The sequence below is a fragment of the Oryx dammah genome, unplaced genomic scaffold (genome assembly GCF_014754425.2).
Source record: "Oryx dammah isolate SB20612 unplaced genomic scaffold, SCBI_Odam_1.1 HiC_scaffold_21, whole genome shotgun sequence".
NCBI lineage: Eukaryota > Metazoa > Chordata > Mammalia > Artiodactyla > Bovidae > Oryx > Oryx dammah.
Window position 1 is genome coordinate 43,547,724 of NW_024070205.1, and position 18,164 is coordinate 43,565,887.

The window sequence follows — 18,164 nt, forward strand, 5'->3', positions numbered from 1 at the left end:
TTTGCAGTACATTTTGAAAATAGAAAATGTGAGTCTTCCAACTTTGTTTTTCATTTTTGAAACTGTTTTAACTATGCTGGGTCTCTTGCATTTCCATGTGAATGTTATATGGGTTTTAAAGTGTAGTTTTATATTTATAGGTTTTTTTGGTATTGTATAAGGGCACACCTCACTGACTTGATTTCTTAAGATTCTGGAATTGGGATGTAATTGAAATGAGATGTTAAATATGTTTGATGTCACAGGGAACAACTTGATTCCTTATCCTATTTTATAATAATCTATTCCCTTTCTCCTACATGATCCTTAAATTTTATAAAATTGACCTTGAAATAGAGGAAAACAACAGAATGGGAAAGACTAGAGAGCTCTTCAAGAAAATTAGGATACCAAGGGAACATTTCATGCAAGGATGGGCTCGATAAAGGAAAGAAATGGTATGGACCTAACAGAAGCAGAAGATATTAAGAAGAGGTGGCAAGAATACACGGAAGAACTGTACAAAAAAGATCTTCATGACCCAGATAATCATGATGATGGGATCACTAATCTAGAGCCAGACATCTTGGAAAGTGAAGTCAAGTGGGCCTTAGAAAGCATCACTACGAACAAAGCTAGTGGAGGTGATGGAATTCCAGTGGAGCTGTTTCAAATCCTGAAAGATGATGCTGTGAAAGTGCTGCACTCAATATGCCAGCAAATTTGGAAAACTCAGCAGTGGCCACAGGACTGGAAAAGGCCAGTTTTAATTCCAATTCCAAAGAAAGGCAATGCAAAAGAATGCTCAAACTACCACACAATTGCACTCATCTCACATGCTAGTAAAGTAATGCTCAAAATTCTCCAAGCCAGGCTTCAGCAATACGTGAACTGTGAATTCCCTGATGTTCAAGCTGGTTTTAGAAAAGGCAGAGGAACCAGAGATCAAATTGCCAACATCTGCTGGATCATCGAAAAAGCAAGAGAGTTCCAAAAAAACATCTATTTCTGCTTTATTGACTATGCCAAAGCCTTTGACTGTGTGGATCACAATAAACTGTGGAAAATACTGAAAGAGATGGGAATACCAGACCACCTAACCTGCCTCTTGAGAAATCTGTATGCAGGTCAGGAAGCAACAGTTAGAACTGGACATGGAACAACAGACTGGTTCCAAATAGTAAAAGGAATACGTCAAGGCTGTATATTGTCACCCTGCTTATTTAACTTCTATGCCGAGTACATCATGAGAAATGCTGGACTGGAAGAAGCATAACCTGGAATCAAGATTGCCGGGTGAAATATCAATAACCTCAGATGCAGATGACACTACCCTTATGGCAGAAAGTGACGAGGAACTAAAAAGCCTCTTGATGAAAGTGAAAGAGGAGAGCGAAAAAGTTGGCTTAAAGCTCAACATTCAGAAAACGAAGATCATGGCATCTGGTCCCATCACTTCATGGGAAATAGATGGGGAAACAGTGGAAGCAGTGGCAGGCTTTATTTTTTGGGGCTCCAAAATCACTGCAGATGGTGATTGCAGCCATGAAATTAAAAGACGCTTACTCCTTGGAAGAAAAGTTATGACCAACCTAGACAGCATATTCAAAAGCAGAGACATTACTTTGCCGACTAAGGTCTGTCTAGTCAAGGCTATGGTTTTTCCAGTGGTCATGTATGGCTGTGAGAGTTGGACTGTGAAGAAGGCTGAGTGCTGAAGAATTGATGCTTTTGAACTGTGGTGTTGGAGAAGACTCTTGAGAGTCCCTTGGACTACAAGGACATCCAACCAGTCCATTCTGAAGGAGATCAACCCTGGGATTTCTTTGGAAGGAATGATGCTGAAGCTGAAACTCCAGTACTTTGGCCACCTCATGCGAAGAGTTGACTCATTGGAAAGACTCTGATGCTGGGAGGGATTGGCTGCAGGAGGAGAAGGGGACGACAGAAGATGAGATGGCTGGATGGCATCACGGACTCGATGGATGTGAATCTGAGTGAATTCCTGGAGATGGTGATGAACAGGGAAGCCTGGCGTGCTTCGATTCATGGGGTCACAAAGAGTCGGACACGACTGAGCGACTGAACTGAACTGAACTGAACTGAACTGAACTTTACATAGAGGAGTAGTTAAATACTTCAGTTCACCATTAATTTAGGTCCAGTGAACGAGTACTTCCTTTAACACTGACTTTTGTATCATTTTATGTAGGTGATGCAGTTTAATGGGACAAAATACGGGTTTTGTCTTCAGACAAAGGTTTGAGGGCTGACTTACTCATTTTTTGTTGTGTAACCTTGGACCAGTGTTCAAATTATCTGAGCTTTACTGTTCTTGTCCATGAAATAGTATCCCTGTTTCTGTCAACCTACATTGTCTGTCATGAGAATGGAAAGAGATAATGTATGTAAAGAACCTGCTATTTAGTAGGTATTCTAAAAATTATTATTGTTATTGTCATGATTAATGGTTATTATTAGTGTCTTAAAGTTTGAATGACACTGATTTATTAAATATTTTGAGAATTGTTTTCATGTTGTCTGAGTAGTAGGAGATGAAGAAAAGTCATTCTAACAGAACAGAGGGTAAAAAATTGAACAGAATGTCTCCAGTTTGTGTGCCTGTTATCTTAAGAGATATTCTCTTCACTGATGTTCATTGGAATTTGAGAAAAGATTGAGCAGCTGATGTAGGGGATACTTTTTTTTGCTTCACGTGATTTAAAGAATATTGTCTTCCCCTCGCTCTCTTTATATTCTTATTGACCTGCATTCAAGTTCTACTTATTTTGTATACTACAAGACATTATTATAATTTTATATATGCATTATTTATTTAGATTTACCCACATACTTATATTTCCATTGTTTTTGGAAACAATGGTTTCCTTCTATTTCTTGAATCATCTTGAACCACTTTCTTTCAGAACTTCCAGTGGCAATAAATTTTCTGTTTTTACTTGTCTGAAAATATCTTTATTTCACCTTTACCTTTTGAAGGGTAATTTTCTTAGTTATAGAATGTTGTGTGCAATTGCTTTTCATTCTTTAATTTCTTATTGATTAAAAAAGTAGATTTTGGTTCTCTGGTGAAATTATTAACCTTGACATATATTTTTGATACTTATTTTGAAAATATTGTCTGATAGCTAGGGTATTCATGGATTTCTTTCTATTGTCTCTTTTTTTTCCTGTTGGTCTTTTTTGGTATATCTCGTCGTTTATCTTTGAAAGCTTGTCATTGCATAGGAAAACCTTTATTTCCATTTCTGGAGAGTCAGGCAGCTAAAATAGAGGAAATATCACTTCAGCATGATTAAGGGCTAAGCATTGCGTGAATATAAAACTTGTTTCAAATTTTGTTAGTATTAGTTTACCTTTAGTTTACCCATACTCCTGGAGTGTGATGTTCCAGGAGATAGAACAGAAAGGCAATTGAAAGCTCCGTTGAACAAACACAGGCTTGAGCTCACTTCTCTATGATTTCATTTTCTCTAGGATCTTTGCCCCTCCAGTTTTGGCTGGTTTGGTAGGCTCAGATTCCAATATCTGTCTACTTATCCCCATAACCTTGTCAAAATCTCTGCTAGCTTCTCTGCCTCTAGACAGCCTTCCTCTATCAGCTTCTTCTCTTATCCAGCTTGACTTGAGTCTCAGCACATGTCCTCAGGTAAAAGCAGCATAAAAAGTACTGTGCTCACCTCAGTGAGCTTCCTTTCTTTCTGAATCTTAGATGATCAAATCTGGCTGTCTTAGGTGCTCTCCAACATCATCAGATAGATCCTTTTTTTTTTTTTTTGTATCCCACTTTTCTGGTTGTTCTTGGAAAGCAGCAGTGATATGCCATAAGCTGCATTATTAGCCAGAAACAGTACTTCCTCAGTTTACTTTCTTTGTATTAAAGCTGTTTTCTGAATAATGAATCATGAAAAATTCTACCATCTGGTGTAGAATTAAAGAGTGTGATTGGCAGGTTTTGTGGTTAAGGCTGCCTGGATAAATGGAACTACCAAGTCTCATTGGTTTTTCTTTGCCTCACCTTCAATTACATGTCTCATCATTCCTTTTATTTCATAATTTTACCTATTTTAATGAAGGAAATATTTCAATAATGCTTTTGAACAAATGGATATTTTAAGATAGGTAGTAAGGTTTTTGATAAACTACTACTATTTAAATTTTGTATTAAAAGGAGAGTATAATACTAGAATACACAATGAAACCTAAATTTTAAGCAGTCATATTAAAAAATAAAAATAAAATGCTGTATTTATAAGGATCAATATGAAAAATAATGAAAGACTTGTATTAAGACAATGGTGTATCTCTTATCTTTTTGTTTCTCTTGACTACTACATATTATTTAAATGTGTCTTTTTGGATGATTGTGGGAAAAATAAAAATAGTGTCTTAAAAAGTGCCTCTATTATAGCTTATGAATATGATCATAAATATAGCTAGACATATTATTATTAGAATTTATAAGTGAATTATTAATATAAAAGAAACCCATCTATATACACTAACCAGAGAATCAGATGCTAAATCTAGACTTAGTAACAAAACCCTTAGATTCCTTTCTTCCTTCCTCATTTGCTTATTGTGATGAAGGACCTTTAAGGGCTAAGCTATTATAGCATGTGATGGGAAATTCTGCCTAATAGTCAAGGAAAGAGGGCCATCTTTGACTTATATTTCCTTGTATACACCTCACAGATCTTCATCTAGAGGGAGCTTAAGTGACCAAAGGGCCTTAGTTCCTGTGCTCTGAAATCTACTGCTGCTTTTGTGGTTAGGACCTGTTTTCCAGGGGCTCCCAGCCCTTGGCTGAGAGAAACAGGGATACTAAAACAGGCCCACACATCCCTGGAAGTCAGGGAACTCTCTGAGGGCTATCTGGCTTGAGCACTGCCTGATCTCTTGCTGAACCTTCCTTAGATTGTAGTGCAATCCAGGAGGGTTCCCCCCAACCTTCCTTCTCTCTCTCCTTCAACTCAGGGTCAACTCTGTATTGTGGTCTGTCTGCTTTCCCTGGATCCCTCCCTATTTTCTCTGTTAGGAATTTCCATTCAGAATTTCTCCTACAGGAATAAGATTCTTGAATGTTTAATCCTGTCTTGGCACTGTCTTGGCATCTTGTCTGCTTCTCGGGGGACCTAGACTAACACATTCTCCTACTATTTCTATAAAAAGATACTATCATGTGAAATTACTACGGAGAGAAAAGATGCTTGCTATAATCTGAATGACAACAATATTCTAATACTGCTGGAATCTTAAACTTAGAACAATTAGAACTTTATGGAGAGGTACTGAATTATCACAGTTGTCAGATAAGGAGCTCATGTTCTAAAAAAGTGTCAGTTTACCCAGGATAATTGGGTGGCTGTGAAGTATTAAGTTCATAAGTCAGCTCTGATATATCTAAGGATATTTAATAAGAAATTAGAAGGAACTATTTCTAAGGATGTGTTGATAGCTGTCATATAGTTGAAAACCAGAATTACTCAATTATTAATAAGTATTATAATAGCAGATTTGTTCATTGCAAATATTTGGTCGTTGTTTCATAGGATTTTTACAAGAGGGCTTATATTTTGTATGTTGTTGTTAAAATTCTTCTTTCTTTGCAGAATCATAGTGAGAGATTCGTTTTCATCGCAGAGTGGTTTGATCCAAATGCTTCACTATTTCGACGTTATGAGCTTTTATTTTACCCCGGGGATGGATCTGTTGAAATGGTAAACGAGCCTTTCTTTGCTTAAAAGTTGGCAAATGGAGTAAAGGTGGGACTAGGGGAGGAATAGGATTGCCTTTTTTTCTAGTTGTGTCCATGTGAGATGATGAATGTTCATGGAATTTTTGTGGTTATCTCTTCATAATGTATATGAGTCAAATCATTATGCCATACTCCTTAAACTCATATATTAATCATATCTCAACAAAACTGAAAGAAAAAAATAAAATACATTATTTTTATTTGGGAAATTAAAAAAATTTTGATATTATAATTCCATTACAAGAAGATACTTTGTGCCTTTGTTTTTTAATAGAAATTGTTTTTTCAGTTAGAAAACTGAAGTAGGGTTATTCATATTTTGTATTAATCAATAGTCAAGTGGTTGTAGATAAAGATTATCACGGTCATCAGTGTCACCATTGTTGAATGCTGCTATCACTACAAAAAGTCCGATTGTAGAAGACTGAGCCAAGAGATCCTGCTTATTTCTTTGTGTCCCTTTCCTGACAGTCCCTTTTGAGGGCTGACGTATCTGGTATTGGGATTTTGTTTAGGCAAGAAAGGAGAAATTTGGCATCTTGGAGGCACTAATTTGCTACCATGATTTGGAAATAAACAAAAATTTCTCTTCAGGGTTTAAAAGTATCAAATTTGTAATTTTTATGTTATTACTGGATTCAACTAGGAAATGCATGTTATAAAAGGAATTATTACTTGTAGCAAAAATGAAATAATATGTAACTTATGTTTAATAAAGCAGAATTAATAACTTTATTTCTAGTTTATAATAAGGTTAACATTCCCTGCTGACAATGAGTTGTTTTATTGTATTGTTTTTGATTCCAGCATGATGTAAAGAATCATCGCACCTTTTTAAAGCGGACAAAATACGAAGACCTTCACCTGGAAGATTTATTTATAGGCAACAAAGTGAACATCTTTTCTCGACAACTGGTGCTGCTTGACTATGGAGATCAATACACAGCTCGTCAACTGGGCAGTAGGAAAGAAAAGTAAGAAAACTATTATGTAATCTTTTTTAAAATTCTTAGAACATTATGTCTGTCTTGGTACCAAATTCAAATTTCTTGTTTCTATCCTGTGTTTTTTATAGTATAAGTATTTTTCAGTGATCCAATTCAGTGTTAGGACATTTTTAGAATTCTGTGGAGCAGATTCTGTAATTTTTTCCTTACTTAGATAATAAAGTGATACCCATGGTCTTAGACTGTGATTATTTTCTGGAGGGAAAAATGCAAATCTTTTATATACACCCTTATCATTCTTCTAATTGGGAGCTGAGATTTTAAGTCTTGGTTTATGGGGCCAAAGTAGTGAGTGCCTAAGCTCAGTGGACACTCAGAAGAAAGTATTAATATCTGTTAGCTGTTTTTATATCAGACATTGTGTTAAAATGATTTCTATGCATCATTTGTTTAAGCTCCACAACAACTTAAATGCAAAGGCTAATAATATTATTATTAATTCTACTCTGCAGATGGAGAAGTTCAGGCTTAGAGACATTAGGTAACTTGCTGAAGATCACAGAGTAGAGGCAATATTAAAGTCCCGTGTCTGTATGAATCAAAAATGGGAGGATTTAATCAAAGGAGAATGAGTAAGGCCTGCAAGATGGTTGTCTCCTTTCTGTCTCAATTCAGATTTTTGTCTCCTGTGGCACCTGGCACGTCTCCTCACACATTACAAGCACCTTATCTGTGTTAGGTAAACGAATCATTGAATAACAATTCAAAACTTATTATCTACTCTTTCCTTTTTTTCATTCCCCCCATTTTCAGATGATGACCATTGATCTAATTGACAAAGATGTTTTTGTCTTGCTGACTAAGTTGCTAAGTCTTGTCGGACTCTTTGCGACCCTATGGACTGCAGCATGCCAGGCTCCCTTATCCTTCACTCTCTCCTGGAGTTTGCTCAAACCCATGTCCATTGAGTGGGTGATGCCATCCAACCATCTCATTCTCTGTCGGCCCCTTCTCCTCCTGCCCTCAATCTTTCCCAGCATCAGGTCTTTTCCAGTGAGTCGGCTCTTCCCATCAGGTGTCCTGAGTATTGGAGCTTCAGCTGCAGCCTCAGTCTTTCCAATGAACACTCAGGACTGATTTCCTTTAGGATGGACTGGTTGAATCTCCTTGCAGTCCAAGGGACTGCAAGAGTCTTCTCCAGCACCAGAAGATTACTTTCAATATAAATTGTCTATTTTTGAGTTTTATTTGCAAATATTTGATAAATATTGACTGATCAATTGAAGACAGAATATTTATTTTAAAAAGAAAAAAATGTACAAAAACAATGTGATACAAAGAAATTTAATCCATCTTGGGATCACAGCTGCCTCCCAAAAGTCCATTGTATTGTGTCTCAAACAATGAAGTATTCACAGGAGCTGCCCCACAAAATTTATTAAATGAACGATACATCTTTGAAAACAGTTGTCTGGAGGAAGAGCTTCTGGCTGGCTGCTTCCCTGCCTTCTCCTCTCCCTGCCACTGTGTGTTGCTTTTCCTGTGACATGGAGAAGCTATAGCATGGTGTGTCTCTTGTCTTCTCTCTTCATTGTTTGTCAAAGCTACATTTGTCATTCTGACTTATCCTCAGTTTTGATTTAGAAGAGAGACAGAACAAGTTGGAGTTGTAGCTGAAAATTAGGCTATCCAGAAAACATTACTAAAACGACATTGTAAGTTTTAATCTCTGCATTTATGAGTTTGCAGTTTTCTGAGTCTAGCTTGAACTGTATTTGAAATGGAATTTTCATTCTTTGGTCATCTTTTCAGGCTCTAGTTTCTGTGGCTTATATGCTCTTATGCTGACTTGAGGGATTCTTTGTATTTGTGGAGTGATTGTTGCAGTAATGAAGAATAGGGATCACTGGTGGAAGTTAAGGCTATCTGTATAAAAAACTCAAAAAACTATTTAATTCTACAGGAAAAAAAAATCTGTCAAACTATTTTTTGAGGTTTGCCACCCAAATAATAGCTGATTACCTAACATCTGAGTCCCCTCATAGTAATATTCTTTCTGTGACTTTTTAAAAACTCTTTATGATTCTGGAGGTTCTTTGATGCTCAGTGTGGTATTAGTACACAAGTGGTGATGGATCAGTGAGATGGTGAATGATTCATAAAAAAGAAAAACTAAAGATTTCCAGGACAACTCAAAATAGGAAAAAAAGAAGATAGAATGTTAGATAAATAAGAATCTTATTTATTATGAGATCTACTAATAAAAATCTGTGGGGTTAAGGAAGCATCAACCACAATTTCTTTATTTACAAGAAATAAATATTTATAACTTAGTTTCTGAGCACATGCTATATGCCAGTCACTGTGGTAGGCATCTCAGTTCATGACTACTTCAAGTTTTCATTTAAACTAGCAAAAGTAGATAAATGAAGGAGACAGGGTTAATGGTATGATCCAATCAAAGTAAAATCTATAGCAATTGTATATATATATATATATATGACCCAAAGTAAAATCTATAGCAATTATTATAAATATATATAAACTATTATATCTGTAGTATGACTCCAGTTCTCTTGCCAGGAGAATCCCATGGATGGAGGAGCCTGATAGGCTACAGTCCATGGGGTTGCTAAGAGTCGGACACGACTAAGTGTCTTCACTTTCACTTTTCACTTTCAGCATTGCAGAAGGAAATGGCAACCCACTCCAGTGTTCTTTCCTGGAGAATCCCAGGGACAGGGGAGCCTGGTGGACTGCCGTCTATAGTGTCCCACAAAGTCGGGCACAACTGAAGTGACTTAGCAGCAGCAGCAGAAGGGGAGAATCCATCTCCTTGCCTGCTCCAGCTCTTGAGGCCTCAAGGAAAGAGAAGCCTCACTGCCCCAGTTTTGTGACCCATCCCAGCTGAAATCACTCCACAGCTGACCTAGAAGATTTTGAGAAACTGTAGTTTTAAGCCAATACATTTTGGGGTGGTTTGTTATCAGCAAGCAGAAAACACAGGTTCCATTACTGGGTCAGGAAGATCCCTTGAGAAGGGAATGGCAACCCACTCCAGTGTTCTTGCCTGGGAAATCCCATGGACAGAGGAGCCTGCAGTCCATGGGGATGCAGAGTCAGACATGACTGAGCAACTAAACAACAGGTAACAATGGCACTATTAATATATTTTGGTGGCCCTTTTTTGGTGTGCTGTCTTCACTTTTAAATAATAAATATGATTCCTGATGCCTATCTTATTTTCCCTCCAAAGTAAGTTTAACTATTATCTACTGAATAATTAAACAGTGAAGACATGATTGTGCAGTAGTTTGAACATTCTTTGTCATTGCCTTTCTTTGGGATTGGGATGAAAACTGACCTTTTTCAGTCTTGTGGCCACTGCTGAGTTTTCCAAATTTGCTGGCATATTGAGTGCAGCACTTTCACAGTATCATCTTGTAGGATTTGAAACAGCTCAATTGGAAGGAATCCTATCACCTCCACTAGCTTTGTTCATAGTAATGCTTTCTAAGGCCCACTTGACTTTGCATTCCAGGATGTCTGTCTCTAGGTGAGTGATCACACCATTGTGGCTATCTTGTTCGTGAAGATCTTTTTTTGTACAGTTCTTCCATGTATTCTTGCCACGTCTTCTTACGATCTTCTGCTTCTGTTAGGTCCATACCATTTTTGTCCTTTATTGAGTCCATCCTCGCATGAAATGTTCCCTTGGTATCTCTAATTTTCTTGAAAAGATTTCTGGTCTTTTCCATTCTGTTGTTTTCCTCTGTTTCTTTGCATTGATCACTGAAGAAGACTTTCTTATCTCTCCTTGCTATTCTTTGGAACTCTACATTCAAATGGGTATATGTTTCCTTTTCTTCTTTGCCTTTCATTTCTCTTCTTTTCTCAGCTATTTCTAAAGCCTCCTTAGGCAGCCATTTTGCCTTTTTGCATTTCTTTTTCTTGGGGATGGTCTTAGTCACTGCCTCCTGTACAAAGTCACAAACCTCTGGCCATGATTCTTCAGGCACTCTATTAGATCTAATCCCTTGAATCTGTTTGTCATTTCCACTGTATAATTGTAAGGGATTTGATTTAGGTCATACCTGAATGATCTAGTGGTTTTCTGTATTTTGTTCAATTTAAGTCTGAATTTGGCAATAAGGAGATCATGATTTGAGCCACAGTCAGCTCCAGGTCTTGTTTTTGCTGACTGTGTAGAGCTTCTCTAGCTTTGGCTGCAAAGAATATAATCAGTCTGATATCGGTGTTGACCATCTGGTGATGTCCATGTGTAGAGTTGTCTCTTGTATTGTTGGAAAAGAGGTTTGCTATGACCAGTGTGGTCTCTTGAACTGAACTCACTGAATCAATGCTTTGTCTCCTGTAGGCATTTAAAGAGAAAATGAAACTGCATTTTAAACTAAACTGCAAAATTTTTCACATTGCTTCTTGTTCACTGCCGATACGTTTTATATTTTCTTTAAGAGCTTTGGTTCCTGAAGACATTTCTAGAGCCATAAACAATCATGGGTTAGTTTGGCCTTATAATATTTAAACAATGAAGCTAAGAAGTGACAATTTTAATTGTATCTTCAATGAAGCCTTGTAAAATGCTATAAGTGACTCACTTGCTTCAAAATAAAAGGTAGTCCACTTATGACAAGCTCTATCAGACTAAAATGAACAGCTTTTGTTGTTTAAAAGTTTTAAAAGCCAGCCATAAGTTTTAGGATTCCATGGACAGAGGAGCCAAGCAGGCTGCAGTCCATGGGGTGGCAGAGTCAGACACAACTAAGTGACTAATACACACGTAAGTTATATCCAACTGTAAGGATATTTTTATCATTATATTCTTAGCTAATTTTGTCTCATTGGGGAAAAAAAGTCCACTATGAAAAAGCCAACCATTCTCTTTTTATAGATTCCTTGAATTAATACCAACATATCAGAACAACTGAAAATAAAAAGAAAGTGGCAGCAATTTTTAAATCTTATTTTGTGTGTCATATAAGCTGAATTACTCCAACTAATCTGATTTTACCTTGTATGTGCAAGTATTAATCTTGAGGATTTGTGATTCTGCTCTTTTTTACATATTAATAGTAGCTTTATTTGTGGTATGGACAAAGCACAGACCATCCAGGAGTTGTGTGAGCTCGTGTTTTGTCCTGCAAATGCCACACACCTGTTGTGTGACCTTTGGAGAGTAACCTCTCTGGGTTTCATTTCCTTGTTAGTAAAATCAGGAAACTAAGGTGCTCTCCAACTCCAAAAATATATTCATTCTGTGGCTTCGGAGGGGAAAATTCATAGCTCTGATGTATCCTCTTAGAAAGAAAATGTGATTTGAGTCAGTTCTAGTGAGGTGGATGAACCCAGAGCCTGTACAGAGTGAAGTTAATCAGAAAGAGAAAGACAAATATTGTATATTAACACATATGTATGGAATCTAGAAAAATGATGCTGATGAACCTATTTGCCAGGGCAGCAGTAGAGACCCAGACACTGAGACAGACTTGTGGACACAGCAGGGCAAGGTGGGGGGGTGGCGAATTGAGAGAGTGACATTGAAACATATACACTGCCATAAGTCAAATAGATAGCTAGTGTGAATTTGCTGCATGACAGAGAGAGCTCAACCTGGTGTTCTGTGACAACCTAGAGGGGTGGGATGTGTAGGGGATGGAAGGGAGGTTCAAGAGGGAGGGGACATGTATACTTATGACTGATTCATGTTGTTGTATGGCAGGAACCAACACAACATTGTAAAGCAACTATCCTCCAATTAAACACATAGTGAAAAAAAATGTTAGCAGGGTGTTTGCTAGTCATAAACGTTGTCAGGTAGGGAGACATTATTTTTTTGTACATGATTCATGCTATGAATAAAGTGTTAACAGAAGAATTTATAATTATTTCCAAATCAATGCTGATCTGACTGCATGGCATACACATGTTAAAGTTTGCTGCTGCTGCTGCTGCTAAGTCACTTCAGTCGTGTCCGACTCTGTGCGACCCCATAGATGGCAGCCCACCAAGCTCCCCTGTCCCTGGGGTTATCCAGGCAAGAACACTGGAGTGGGTTGCCATTTCGTTCTCCAGTGCGTGAAAGTGAAAAGTGACAGTGAAGTCGCTCAGTCGTGTCCAACTCCTAGTGACCCCATGGACTGCAGCCTACCAGGCTCCTCCATCCATGGGATTTTCCAGGCAAGAGAACTGGAGTGGGTTGCCATTGCCTTTTCCAATGTTAAAGTTTAAGAGACCAGAAATCAAGGTGATAATATGTTTAATGAAACTTTTTAGAAAATTGTTGTCTTGTATAAAATGCTAAGAAATAGAAGTGTTTTTAAACACCTATGTTTTCTTACGAGGGCATATTTAAAATCACAGTCTTAACTTTTTTTCCCTCTAACCTTTTAGTACTCTTTTATAGATTGGGTACTAATTTTTATTTCTTTGGGAAAAATAGTAAACTTCCATTGTATAAGTTTTTATTTATTATTTATTTTAATTGGAGGCTAATTATACAGAGTGAATTGGAGCCTATGATATAGAGTGGTGGCTCAGAGGTTAAAAAGTCTGCCTGCAATGCAGGAGACCCGGGTTCGATCCCTGGGTCGAGAAGATCCCCTGGAGAAGGAAGTGGCAACCCACTCCAGTATTCTTGCCTGGAGAATCCCATGGAGGGAGGAGCCTGGTGGGCTACAGTCCATGGGGTCGCAAAGAATCGGACACGACTGAGCAACTTCATTATACAGACTGAAGTAAGTCAGAAAGGAAAACACCAATACGGAATGTTAACACATATATATGGAATTTAGAGAGACAGTAACAGTGACCCTATATGCGAGACAGCAAAAAAGACACAGATATAAAGAACAGACTTTCAGACTCGGTGGGAGAAGGCAAGGGTGGGATGATTTGAGAGAATAGCATTGTATAAGTTTTTAAGAGATTATTTGTACATTTCTCTTTATAATTCACTTTGAGCTAGGATTTTAATGGAAACGACCTCTGATTAGGTATTATAAGTAAAAGCTCCTGAACTATTTTTATTTTTAAATGTATTTCCTTACAGAACATTAGCCCTGATTAAACCAGATGCAGTATCAAAAGCTGGAGAAATAATTGAAATAATAAACAAAGCTGGATTTACTCTAACCAAACTCAAAATGATGACGCTATCAAGGTAAATTTTTTTTATCATTTTCAGTTATATAATGTCTCGTTCGCAAAAGAGTCGGACACGACTGAGCGACTTCACTCACTCACTCCTTTTTTTAAAAAAAATTATCTTTCATGTTGTTGTTTAAAAACTTCCACAGAATGACAAAGAATAGATTAATAATCTTATTAGAATGAGAAAATATAAGACAGCAGGTAATCAGATGCATAAATCATGATTGAACTCTAAGCAAGTAGGAATTGTCAGGTTATACTAATAACTATTAACTATTTATTAGACATTAATTCTTTATTTTCTTTCATAACCCCATCAGTGTTTCATATCTGTAATTTTTTATATAACACATTATATAGAAATTATAGAAGAAATGAATGTTAGATTATTCATATTTGACAAGGAACTCTTACTGTTGAGATTCAAAAGTGATGTGTTTGGAAATGTTTTAGTTTGGAAATGTTTTCGTTCCTCCCAACATATTATATGTAATTGGTAGATGTACCTATTTACTGTTCTGAAAAGCAAGTCATTTTATTTGACCAGATATTTTCTAAGTTATTTAGTGAAAGTTAGACTTACTGTAAGGTAAGGGGATTAGTGTAGTTGTTAGGCAGGACTGGACCCAGCAATTTTGTTACTTACTCCAGTGATTTATGTGTGCTTGGTTAGGTGTCTTCTCACTGCTGTTCCCGGCTCTCTCTCCCATGGGTCAGTTGCTTTTTTGTCTCTATGAGAACAGGGACAATGGATAGCAGTAGAAATTCAGTATTGAGAAGTCTGCTCCCTAGAAACCTTAAGAAAACATCCTCAATTTTACCCTAAAAAAAGACAATTTGAAATTTTCCCCTATGTAAGATCTCCCAGCTTACATATATTCTAGAAAGGCAGACATCTATTTCAGAGCACAGGCTTTAGAGCCAGATTAGTTTGTGCCTCTGTACAACTTCTATGTTTCAGTTTCTTCATCTGCTAAATGGAGGTTAAATATCACCAATTTTGTAAAGTTGTTATGAGGGTTATGTGAGCTTAATAAAAGTAAAATGCTTTGAAAAATTGTTGCACACAGTAAGTGCATATGCTGCTGCTGCTGCTGCTGCGTCACTTCAAGGTGTTAGCTATTAGTGGTGGTAGTATAGTACTTGCCAGTGCTGTCATTATTACTTAGTAGAAACAGAGGTCATGATCCTTATGAGCATAGTTAGATTTGTCCCGTTTCTGTCTGTAGTGAAGATGCTTGACCTTACAGCAGGCAGTGGGGCTGAATTCTGAGAGATGACTTTGAATAGTGTTAGTGACATTAAAACTTTTTTATGTCTATATCAAACATTGGAGGTGTAATCTGGCATTAAATTTCCCTCAATAAAGCTGCCCCCAAAAACTTAACAGCTGTTTAAATTGTTCATAGCACCTCATACATCTCTATTATTGTCAAGTCTTGGATTTTACCTAACTTAAAAGTTAATAAGTTGGTGTGTTACTCTCTCAGGGATGCTAGCAGAAGACATGAGACTTCTGAGCCAGGGACACAGGGCTTGATTAGGTTCAATTAGCAGCATGAACATCATGTTTCTGTTGGTTCCCGTTGCCTTCATGTCCTGTGAGAATAATATGAGATGGGCCTGGGTAGATGTTGCACACACACAGTTGATTGCATCACAGCTGAGGAGGGTTGAACTCAGGTTACCCACTGTTTCATTAGCAAGCTGTAAACAAGTCTGCTCTTTGTACTAAGGAGACATGACCTCATCCCTCAAAGTCACTCACTATAAACATAACTCCAAGAAATGGCTAGGATAAAGAGTAGTTGGGGCCTTGCATTCTTGGCATACCCAATCAGATGTGTTAGGAAGACAAGACCCACAGAGAAGTGTCTCCCAAAGCTTAAGTCTTCTCAAAACATATTTACTCAAACGTCAGCTCCTCCCTCATGACAGTATCTGAAAAGCAGCAGCTGGGTTCCATTTAACTGTACTTCTAGTTCTCGGATCAGGGCCTGATTCAAAGTAGACACTAAGTAAATATTTCGTAAAATAATTAATAGATTATTGTGAGAATGTTATGAAAACACAAGAAAACAAAACAAGAACAGAAAAGACTTCTGTAGCTGGTCATGCACTTGTTTCTCTCCATCTAAGCCTTTTAAGGGAGGAATTAAATAAAAATGATGAGAAAAAAATTCATGAAGTCATTTTGGTTTTAGTGATAGATTTTGAATGGAAGTAACTGTGGAGTCAGTGACATGTTAGAAGAAAACAAAATACTTTCAGTAATTAATAGTTTTTATTAATGTTAAAGATGATTTTGTTTTCTTAGTAGTTCTGTAGAATTGGTCAGATTAGTAGTCTCACTGCTAACTCTTCTAAAATATTCCCCACTTGAATTTTTCAGAGTTTAACCTCATTTTAGGATGCAATACAGATTATCCCTGTCAGTTTTGTGAATTCTGCCTACCCTGTAGAGTTTTTATTTTTATTTTTCTGAAGTTGGTAATAGAAAGGTCATAAGCAATCAGAAATTTGGGTTCACATCTTCTTGTCCTTCTTCCTTTACTAGCATTTTGCTCTGGATAAGTTATATAATCATGCTGAACTACATTATTTTTAAATTTAAAATGAAGATGATCATACCTATTTCAATATATTGTTGTGGGGAATAATAAAATTTAACATTGGCATATAATAGTCTCTAGATGAATAAGTTTTCTTCCCCTTCTATGTCTTGGGGCAAATTTTGTTTTCTATACTTGCATAGTATACTTTCATAATCTCTTCATGGCCAAAGAGAATATTTTAGTACATTTGGTTTGAATAAAAGTATATCCTCATATATGAATTATTATATAAATTCATTATATGAATTAGTATATGATTTATTTCTTAATGGGCCCATAAGATCTTAAAGCATCGCATCAAGCCCCTGGTGGCTTGAAAAAAATCGGCCTGCAATGTAAGACACCTGGGTTTGATCCCTTGGTTGGGAAGATCCTGTGGAGAAGGTAATGACTACCTACTCCAGTATTCTTTTTTTTTTTTTTCTACTCCAGTATTCTTGACTGGAGAATTCCATGGATAGAGAAGCCTGGTGGGCTACAGTCCATGGGTTCATAGAGTTGGACATGGTTGATCAACTAACATATAAAATCTTAATGCATTGCATACTGAATTATCAAGCCTGAAAGTTTAATCCTTTGTTGGAGGATACTTTGCTGTGTTAAAAAATTGATATTGACATATGTTTGTCACATACTATGAACTGTTTCAAGCCTTTGAGAAAACTGTATGAGTTTGAGACAGTTGATTTGATTAGCTGAAAAGTCTAAATAACTTTTTCAGTATGTGTAAAATTCCATTATCCTATTTATTTTCTCCATGGTTGTGGGACTATAAATTTAAAAATTAAATCCTGATTGTCACTGATAAATTCAGATTTCTGAATATCTATATATTATCCCTTTTTGGGGGGATGTAAGTTCAAGCATTAGTTTTTAATACAGTAATAACCAGTAAGAGTACATTTATGTGCCTAATTTGTCAAGCAGTCTTTAAAAACACAAGTCCATAGTCTTTCTTTTGGAGCAATCTATATAAGAAAGAAAATTTTAACTATTATATTAAAATTCTAGTCTAAGCTGTCAAGTTAAAGCCTATAGAATAAAGTAAAATCTTTTGAATTTGTAAATATCTTTGCAATAATTAATATTTTTCTTTTCATTGATAAAGATTACATATTTTTTGATGTTCAACTTATGTGAACTTTAAAAAACAGTAATTCTTATTGGTCATATGTTAAATGTTGTTTTTAGAATAATAAAGATGCTAGTGAAAAGGAAGATAGTAGACTTGAACATGAACAGTAAATATTGCCTCTTTTATTCATTTTAATTTTATATCTTAACATAGATGCATACCAGCAAAAATTTGAAGAGAGGGGGCATTTGAGCAGAATATTTGGTGAAAAGTCCATAATTCTCATATGGATCAAATAGAGAATTTCATTATTTTATAATATAAGCTAATTTTCCTTACATAATTGTTAACTTTTGTCATTTTGGTTATTTTATAGGAAAGAAGCAACAGATTTTCATATAGACCATCAGTCAAGGCCCTTTTTAAAGTAGGTACTGAGTTCAAGGCTCATGTTGTATAATGGAGGATATTGTGGAAAACTAAAGAGTTATAACTTCACAATTCAAAAATCTGTTACATGAGAATAATTTGTCAAAAAGTCCTTAGCAGGGACTTCCTGGTGGTGCAGTGGCTAAGACTCTGCACTCCCAATGCAGGGG

General features: G+C 36.4%; 1 protein-coding gene across 3 annotated transcripts in view; it reads left to right on the forward strand.

The window, feature by feature from the left end:
* The window catches only part of NME7 (NME/NM23 family member 7), a 238,487-nt gene that overhangs the window by 40,690 nt on the left and 179,633 nt on the right, over positions 1-18,164 (forward strand). For all 3 annotated transcript variants that reach the window (XM_040263560.1, XM_040263561.1, XM_040263559.1), the window contains exons 2-5: positions 5,613-5,720; positions 6,566-6,732; positions 13,775-13,885; positions 17,942-17,992. In XM_040263560.1, the coding sequence (XP_040119494.1) occupies positions 5,613-5,720; positions 6,566-6,732; positions 13,775-13,885; positions 17,942-17,992 (437 nt within the window). The remainder of the gene's footprint in view (positions 1-5,612; positions 5,721-6,565; positions 6,733-13,774; positions 13,886-17,941; positions 17,993-18,164) is intronic.